The sequence below is a fragment of the Bos taurus genome, chromosome 6, assembly GCF_002263795.3.
Source record: "Bos taurus isolate L1 Dominette 01449 registration number 42190680 breed Hereford chromosome 6, ARS-UCD2.0, whole genome shotgun sequence".
Lineage (NCBI taxonomy): Eukaryota > Metazoa > Chordata > Mammalia > Artiodactyla > Bovidae > Bos > Bos taurus.
Window position 1 is genome coordinate 70,245,026 of NC_037333.1, and position 9,765 is coordinate 70,254,790.

General features: G+C 40.4%; 1 protein-coding gene across 2 annotated transcripts in view; it reads left to right on the top strand.

Annotated features, from left to right (window-relative positions):
* KIT (KIT proto-oncogene, receptor tyrosine kinase) overlaps positions 1–9,024 on the top strand; it is an 87,358-nt gene extending 78,334 nt beyond the window's left edge. Inside the window, exons 15-21 of one of the 2 annotated variants that reach the window (NM_001166484.1) lie at positions 193–284; positions 740–867; positions 1,885–2,007; positions 4,913–5,024; positions 5,138–5,237; positions 5,584–5,689; positions 6,783–9,019. In NM_001166484.1, the coding sequence (NP_001159956.1) occupies positions 193–284; positions 740–867; positions 1,885–2,007; positions 4,913–5,024; positions 5,138–5,237; positions 5,584–5,689; positions 6,783–6,911 (790 nt within the window). In that variant the 3' untranslated portion in view covers positions 6,912–9,019. Of the gene's footprint in view, positions 1–192; positions 285–739; positions 868–1,884; positions 2,008–4,912; positions 5,025–5,137; positions 5,238–5,583; positions 5,690–6,782 lie in introns of both variants that reach the window. The other variant, XM_005207937.5, reaches the window with a different exon arrangement.
* The last annotated feature ends 741 nt before the right edge of the window (positions 9,025–9,765 follow it).

The following is a 9,765-nucleotide window of genomic DNA, read 5'->3' on the forward strand; positions in this document are numbered from 1 at the left end:
ACCCAAATGTTGAATATTAAAAACTCATATCTTACTGAATAAGATTTTCTTCATTTAAACTTGGCAATACTTTCTTTAAATAAATCAGCCTCTTATGTAAAAAAGGGAGTGGAGAGATAGCCTGCCTCTCACATGCTCCCCCATCTCTCATTTTATTTACTCGTGATTTGATGGACGTTTCATTTCTCCCAGCAATGATAGTACTAATGAGTACATGGACATGAAACCTGGAGTTTCTTATGTTGTACCAACCAAGGCAGACAAGAGGAGATCTGCAAGAATAGGTAGGTACCTATCAAACAATAAGAACAACCTCACTGACTCAGAGTTTCTCATATCACCATGGAATCTAACATCATTCCTGGTAGTAACCGGTTCTTTACAATAGGCTCAGGGTAAGCAGGTATTTGGAGTCAGAGCCTGTGTTACTGTATCTGAGCATCTTGTTGCATATATGATAACATATGAATATCAAAATACATCAGATACATATAAAAAAATATGAGACTTTTGTGTTCATCCACCATTCTTCTTCCTTAAAGATTTTGTAACTTAGCCCAGGATTGGGAATATTAACTTTGTGATTCAGCACCTTCCTGTCCTTAACACTGGGGAGAGGATTTGCCTGCAAGTTCACATCAGTTCCCTGATTACCAGCCCTTGGTGGTGTTGTCACTGTCTTTTACTCTCCTTGTCTTTAAGATTTTAATTGCTAAGAAAATCCTTCTTCTCCTAACAGGTTCATACATAGAAAGAGACGTGACTCCTGCTATCATGGAAGATGATGAGCTGGCCCTGGACCTGGAGGACTTGCTGAGCTTTTCTTACCAGGTGGCAAAAGGCATGGCGTTCCTTGCCTCAAAGAATGTAAGTGGGGGTGATTCTCAGAAGGGTCCTGTCCCTGCCCCCACCACCCCCAAGGAGTATTTAGAGCCATAGTTAGAATGCAGAGTGTCGCTTGAAGTGTGGTAACCAAAAGCAGAGGAAATATAGTTTCTTCATGTTCCAACTGCTGTCTCTTTGAAATTCCTGTTCTCATAAGTTTTAAAGTGCAAGCCTGTCTAAATGAGCTTTCTATGAATATATTTTTTATATGCAATGAATTCATTTAGAATTTGGCTTTTAGGATGTAGGAGCTGCTCTTAGAAAATAAAGAGGTAGTTATTTTATCAGCCAAAGGAAAGGGTATCTCTTGTAGTTGCAGTGCTTGATGAAGCATATACTTGAGCCTTTTTGAAGTTAGACTTCAAATATTGCATGTATGGTTTACCAAGTGCTGGGGAAGTAAGGAATCGAGAGAGAGTAATAAACATTTGATCAAAAGGTTGAGGATAGGAAGAGAATGAAGGAACCAAAACAAGAAAGATGGTCTCTAGAAGGGTGAGAGGAATTTCTTAGGAAACCAGGCTAACAGAATAGGATGAGGTTACAGATCCTACCCTTAAGTGTCATTGGTGACATTTCCGAACAATTACCAAACTAAAAGAGGATATAGGATGGCTGAAATAAAGAGCCTCTTCCCTTTGTCCTTTGAGGGGGTCAAATTCAAGTTGTAGACATTTTAGAAACTCTTTTTAAAAGGACATATTCAAAGAGAAGCATGTAAAAGGAAAGCAGTCCTAAGGGGGGGGGAAAGCATTTATTCAAGTTGGTTTTGAAAGCAATTATAGTAATTAAAGTCCTAACAATGTAAAACACAAATTGAACACCATTCAGAGCGCCATCTAGATATTTATTTTTGGGGCACCGAATGGTTTAAATGTAAAGCAAAGCTACTGGCTCTGTATAACGAAAGCAGCATTCTAGCATTCAATATAGCTTCCACTGTTTAAAAAGTTTAAAATAAATTTAAATGGTTTTCTTTATCTCCTACTCTTCTAATAGTGTATTCATAGAGACTTGGCAGCCAGAAATATCCTCCTTACTCATGGTCGAATCACAAAGATTTGTGATTTTGGTCTAGCCAGAGACATCAAGAATGATTCTAATTATGTGGTCAAAGGAAACGTGAGTACTCACTCTCTCTTGACAGTCCAACAAAAGATTTTCGTTTCAATTTTTAAAAAATATTGTCTTTTTATGATTTTCATAATGCAAATCCTACCTTTGCGATATCATGCATTTTAGCAGTCAAATTAAATATACTTTAGCAAAATTCCAATAATAGAATTCCTAATTCTAATTGTGTAATTATGGGGCATGTGAAAGAAACAGAAATAGCCTTAATTTTCATTATAGCTGGAGAATAGCAATGAACTCGATTTTGTTCAAGTGAAACAAATGTGGACCTGAAGGTCACAGCAGGAGAATTTTATTTTGAGATTGAGAGGCTATATGAAAAAGATTAAAATCTAAGATAATGTTCAGAATTAGGTATATAGAATATTGGATCTTATAATCAAGAGAGCTTCTTAAAGACGTTCATAAGGAATAATTGGCTTATGGAACATAGTTATTTTATTTCAAAGTGCTCTATTTCATTGCCAATTTTCATTGTTATCATCAGGGCAACCCCTTGGCATTAGAATGCAGTGTCTTCACATTTTAAAAGTTGGGGAAACTAAAAGCACAGTGTATTTTGTGATATTTGTCTGAGATGACACGGATCAGTAGAGGCTGAAACCAGAGCCTATGATTCCCAGAGCAATATCCCATTAGTATGGGAAGCCAGTAGTCCTGAACATATATATTTCTCCATCTATTTTCCCAGGCTCATAGCTCCAGTCCAGAGCTATTCCTAGAGGTAGCTATTGGTGTGCCTACACATAATGTAATATTTCCTTCTCCATCACTAAGGCGTCTCTGTGGGTGGGCTGTACTAGACTTGGTTTTTGTAGAAATGTTGCTGGGTTTACTTTCTGATGACAGCATGCGTTTCTATAATAATAACTCACTAAGGCTAGGAGTGTTAATAACACCAAGTCCCCACCATCCTGGTGCACTACTGGAAGGAAGAATGAAAGGTGGTTCTCTATCCTGGCCTTTGAATATTGACAAAAGGCTAATGGGTTCCGGGCCCAGTCTTGCTGAGTTCGAACCTGGTTCTGTCATTTGGTGGGTGTGTCGTATTTGGTAAAGATGACCCCAGCACCTCTGATTTCAAGACACCTTTTATTAATAGATCTCAAGTTAAGAGCCCCTATAAGAACTTGAGCACAAAATCTGGGAGGGGATACTGGAAAGCATTTATATTTTTTTCCTACTGACTAAAATAACTTTAAGACCAGAAAAAAATTGTCTTCCCAGTTTTGGGTCCTAAATGGATTATGGGAAGGGTTGATTTAGCTTTCTGTGGTAAATTAAGATCCAAGAATCCAGAAATGTCTCTAAGAGGAATAGTCACAGAAAGTTTGGCTGGATGTTAGCAGAAGGAGTTCAGGATGTGAAGTTCAACTGTTGAATTTAAACTCTGAATCTGCCACTCACCACCCTGAAATAGTCATAGTCAGCATAAGCCACTACTGTCTTATCAAGTGGTTGGTTGTACAGGATAATTTTTCAGATCCTAGTGAATCAGCCATACTGAACTAAGCACTGGTACCCACATTATCTCATTTAACCCACAAGACAACTCATGGAATTTGAGGTACAATTTTTGCTTTATGGAAGAATATCCTGAGGCTTCTATTACAGATGTATGTGATGTTCCCAGTGTGTTAGTGAGGGATAATTGTGGCTGTATTTGACAGAACACCCAAGAGGAAAGTAAAATAAGGATAGGAGTTGCTGGCCAGGCCTGGTATGGAGGTTCTATACCAGGGAGCAAATTCCTCAACCTTTCCATTTTACACCATTCCTGGTGTGGCCCTTAGCTTCATGGTCCAAGATGCCTCAAGAAAGCCAGCCAACAGATCCAGCAGGCAAGACAATGGAGGAAGAGACGAGAAGGAAAAGGCCACAGGACACATGCTAACTTCATATTAAGGAAGTTTTCCAAAAGCTGTCATATAATACTTAGTGGCCAAAACCGAGCCACGTGGCTGCACACAGCTATGAAGGAGCTGGGCAATGTAGTCCTTACCCTGGGAGGCCACGTTTCTATTAAGAGATAAGGGTAACTAACCTTCTTTGGTAACTAACCTCTGTGTTACACAAGGCCAGTGGTGGAGCCCAGGTTAGAACCCAAGTATCTGTCTCTGACAACTATGCTCGTAACCACCAGGCTGTACAGACTCAGTGACCCCCATCTTGAAAATGAAGATAGTATTGGGGCTTCCCTGGTGGCTCAGACGGTAAAGAATCTGCCTGCAGTACAGGAGACCAAGGTTCGATCCCTGGGTAGGGAACATCCCCTGGAGAAGGAAATGGCAACCCACTCCAGAAGATAGTATACAGTTGACCATTGCACAAGGCAGGGGTGAATCTCAGTATAAATGAAAGCCAGAACTCCATATCCATGGTTCCTCCACGTCCTTGGATTCGACCAAGCATGGATCGTGTAGCATTTATTATTGAAAAATATTCGTGTATAAGTGGACCCATGCAGTTCAGACCCTCATTGTTCAGGGGTCAGCTGTACTGGTGATCCACTTATTTCAGAGGTAGTCAGAAAAAAAAGTAAAAATTCATAATTCACAAGAGTTCCCTGCTGGTCCCATGGTTAGGATTCTGGGCTTTCACTGACAAGGCCTGGGTTCAGTCCCTGGTCAGGGCACTGAGGTCCTGCCCACTGCTTGGCACGCATACCCTATTCCACCCCACAAAAGAAAAACCACCCCAAACTAAAAAAACCACACATAACATAATTCTCAGAGGCAATCAGGGTCCTCTGAGGTCATATGGGTAGAAGGTCTTTGTGAGATGCCCATCAAGTTCTCACCCCACCTCTCTATAGGAATATTTTCTATTCAGGTTTTGATTTTTTTTTAGCTTTGTGATTAACATTGTTGGATCTTTTGTGCTTCCATTGCAGGCTCGACTCCCTGTGAAGTGGATGGCACCAGAGAGTATTTTCAACTGTGTATACACATTTGAAAGTGATGTCTGGTCCTATGGGATTTTTCTGTGGGAGCTGTTCTCTTTAGGTAAAGTGAGCCTTGCCAAAGGCACCTTAATCACACTCAGCATCTTCTTTAAGGTGCTACCAGTGCTCTCCTTGCTGATTGTCATGCTGATTTGCAAACTGTTTGTGCCTCAGGAAGCAGCCCCTACCCTGGAATGCCAGTCGATTCTAAGTTCTACAAGATGATCAAGGAAGGTTTCCGAATGCTCAGCCCCGAGCATGCACCTGCGGAAATGTAAGGGCCCAGATGTCCTTCCTTCAGATAACATTTCCTCTTTTGTTTTCCTTTTTTAAAAACAGAAACTCGTATATTGAGGGTTTTCACTAAGCATAGCTTAAAATGTCATTTGGTTCCTTGTTATGACATCTTGGGCAAATGTTATTTCGGTCGCTGAGTTTCATAAAACTCGCTACCACATAGAGTTTAGGCAGAGTCTCAGTACACACAGTTTTATTTATACCCATGTCATTGAATATGTCCAGTTGTGTAACCCTGGAATTATGTTCAAAATTGTTGAATGGCATATACCTGCAGATCAGTTAAAGGCATTGAGGAGTGATAACTGGCCTTGGTCTTGCAGGTATGACATCATGAAGACCTGCTGGGATGCTGATCCCTTGAAAAGGCCAACATTTAAGCAGATTGTGCAGCTGATTGAGAAGCAGATCTCAGAGAGCACCAATCATGTGAGTATACTCCAGTCAGGCACAGGACCTCCATTCTCTTGGTTCCAAAGCATGTCCTCCTTCTCAGGTTCTGGGGGTGAGGACTAAGCTACCCACCCTTTCTCTCCTTTGCTTAGGCTATAAATTGAGTAGGAAAGTGAAGCAATGGAAGCAAGTTCTTTTTGCCTAGCTCCCTACTCTGAGCCAAGGGATATGAGATGAAAAGGCGAAAGAGTAGAGGGCTTGACACTCAGAAGTGTGGGCTTAGAAGTTTCCATAAGGATTTGCCACTTTTTCTTCTCCACCCCAAGTGTTGGTCATGGGGCTTTGCATCTGCTCTGTCTCACGTGTCAGGCCATTCAGCCTTTGGAGGGTTGGGGTAAGGCACGTAGAAAAGACAGCTTGTTCCCTGCAGTAAAATAAACCTTCTGCTCAAGTAAATAACCAGAACATGGCAGATAGCTTTCATGGCCACAAACCGTAGAGAATGAAGAGTTGCTTGAAGTTGAGGGATCCCTCCTAGTGATTTGAGAAGCGGGGAGTTCAAAACTCAAATTCATGATTTCTTTTGCTTTTAAGGAGGAATGAGTGATCCTTACTTCGACTCAGATTTTTTTTTTTAAGCTGCTTTTTTCTTCTGGATTGTGCTTGGAGCTATCTTTTCTTAAGATTATACCATTGATACTTTCAGGTTGAAGCTCGCTCTTCTGGGTGTCAAAGCACATTTCAAATTAGACAGCATTTCACACCCAAGTGCCTGGTTCTCAATGGAAGAACCACCAGTTTCTTAGTGAATGATATCAGCCATTAGATGGGAATTGGCTACAGAAGTTTATGCACCTTTTAAAAAAAGTTAGGTCATTCTCATTCCTGGATGCATTCCAGCAGAAAAGCACACTTTGGACTATCACTTCTTACGTAATCAGACCATGGAAAAATGAGGGATAAAACAAAGCTTATCCTTGGTCAGTGTGATTTGGTTCTTGGCTGTAAGGTCTTGTCAACCTCCTGGCTGTAAGAATCTTCCTAAGTTATTTGCAGTTCCTAAGCTGCACATGTGCCCCTTTGTTCCTTGTGGGTACTGGCGTATTGACTGTGGATTTTTTTTCCTCAGATTTATTCCAACTTAGCAAACTGCAGCCCCCACCGGGAGAACCCCGCCGTGGACCATTCTGTGCGCATCAACTCTGTGGGCAGCAGCGCCTCCTCCACGCAGCCTCTGCTTGTCCACGAAGATGTCTGAAGCAGTCTGCATCTGGGGGTCTCCTGACAACCCCGAACCCCCTCTCTTTTGGTTTTCACAATGGTTCCTTTGTTTTCCTTCCACTCGAATCCTACTCCAGGGTAGTGGACACCCTGATGTAATCCTGTCTTTATGAGCACCCTTTAGTGGCTGATGATTTTTGTCATCAGCTACCATCAAGCTGCCTATGTTCCTAATAGCACACAAGCCCCTGCTAACAAGGAAACTTCAGACTTGGAGAAAGGGAGGGTGGGATGGACTAGACACACTGAGTCCTTCCCAAGGTTTCTCCAATTTCTATCTGAAAAATGTAGTTGATAGTTTTGAGTACATAGCAGTAGTCACCTTCATTCCTCATAATCATCCATGATGGTATGATGATGTAGCAAGACTAGAAGCTGAAACCTTATCCCTTGATGCGGAAAATAGAATGTTATTCAAAGGCCAGAAGCCTATGAATATCTGGGCTCACGAAATCTAGTATTTCATGCTGGGAGTAAGACATAGGCCATGGAAAAATGTTCTCCAGGCCTGAATAAAGACTGCTGGGCATGAGCCTTCGTGCTTCTGACCTGGTTTCTAAATCAAATTCACTAATAGTAGCTGAATTGGAGAGATGGCCTCCCAGCCCACATTTTGTATATACTCATCTATAAATTGTATGCATTCACATATTTGAGGGGGGAAAACCCACAAGGTGTAGTTTCTGAATACAATTCTGGCTTGAGTCTGCTGTGTATAGGAATAACTGATGAGCCAGAACAAGTTTGAAGGAAACAGTGCTTTAAAAAAAAAAAATTATTGCCAAGCACAGTCTTAACAAAAATCTCCTTTTGTAGCCGATGAACTTGCTCTAGAGATTGTCCAGAACAAGCCGACCAGCTTCAGAATGTCATCGTGTTCAGTGGATTTGATGCCGTTTGAAAAAGTGATTTATTGCATGACTCTGGCAGGAGTGACAACCAGTGCTATCTTAGTTTGGATTCTTCTGTAGCCAAAAATAAACTTTAGATTCAGCCTCCATCACAGGCATGTCCTGGACACCTGGCCAGTATCTATATAAGTGTGTATGTGTGTGTGTGTATGTATGCTTGTAGACAAAATATTTTGGGAGTAGTCTTGCCTTGAGCCCAGAAGGGTCCTTCAGCACCCAAGAAGTAGCCTGGCTTTCAGCAGCAGCCCAGCTTTTGTTTCACTTCACCTTGCTGTATAGGGAAGCTTACCAAAAGCCTACATAGAGGAGTGCTTAAGTCCATATTTATTTGCAATCCACCTGCACTTAAGGCACTCTGTTACTTATACTCAACATACTGTACCTGTTCCTTAGACCTTATTAATGCTACTGTCCTACTGAAACATATTTCAGTTCTATCTACCCTTTAGGCTGTAGCCTGGATATTATTCTTAGTGTTACCTGTTTGTTTGTTTGTTTTTTTTTTTTGCCTCTACCCAATTATAAGAGGTCCATGGGTACATGGCAGGGTTTATGTTGTCTCGCAGGATTCAGGTATGCTGCCCTCACGGTTTTCCCCTCCTAGGTGTCTTTGCTTTCATTTAGAGAACTGTGGCCATTTATCTGAAAGTAACCATTTGCACTGGAGTTCTATGCTCTCGCACCTTTCCAAAGGTAACAGGTTGGGGCGTTTTGTTGCTAATGTAAGACGTTTTTGCTGTTTGCCACACTTTGTCTGAAAATTTTCTTTACGTTTCTATTGACTTTGGTTATAGTAAGAAAAGTGGTTGTTAATTGTAGATGTCTAGGTACTTCAGGGGCACTTCACTGAGAGTTTTGTCTTGGATATTCTTGAAAGTTTATATTTTTATAATTTTTTTTTTTTTTACATCTGATGTTTCTTTGCAGTAGCTTTATGTTTGAAATTATTTTGTGGCTTTTTTTTTTGTAAATATTGAAATGTAGCAATAATGTCTTTTGAATATTCCCAATCCCATGAGTCCTTGAAAATATTTTTTATATATACAGTAACTTTATGTGTAAATATGTAAGCGGTGCAGGTTTAAAGGTTGTTTATGTTCTATGTGTTTTTTTCCTGATACGTTGTCCAACTGTTCACAGTTCTAAAGAATTCTAATAAAAGTGTAAATATAAAGTCAATGGAATTTTTATTTTATTATTTCAGAGTCAGTGAAATTAAACTTGAAAGTGTTAAAAAGTGTTAAAGTGCATTCACCCTGACATTAGAATGGTTTGTACCTAGTATGTGTAAGGTGAGGTTTCCCAGATGGCTCATAAGTAAAGAACCCACCTGCCAATGCAGGAGATGCAGGAGACTTGGGTTCGATCCCTGGAGAAGGAAATGGCAACCCACTCCAATATTCTTGAAAAATCCTGTGGACAGAGGAGCCTGGTGGTCGCAAAAAGTCAGACATAACCTTGCGACTGAGCACATGCACACATGCGTGTGTGTAAAGTGTGTAAAGTACATGCAAGCCTATCAGATCACTAGGATTTGTATACTTAAAGATTTGATAAACATTTATTAAGAATTTGTATATGCTGTGTTTTCTCATTTTATTTTTACAACCCAGGATCTCCATTTAAATTGAAAAGTAATATAGAAAACATTGCTAGGATGATTATTAAGTTGATTCATGTGAAATGACCCATCTTGGTTAGCAGCAATTTTATGTGGTTCAATCTGATATAACTAGCTTGTTTCCTCCTGAAAGAGATTGCCTAAAAATTAATATGAACAGTGAAGTTCAGTAATTCACAAGGTTGACATGAGGAATCTTGAGAAAATGGTTTGTATTCTTGTTGGCTTAGATTTTGAACATCCATCCTGAAATGTTCGTGCTCCACCTTTTAGTCTTTATTCTCACTTGTTTCTGGGAC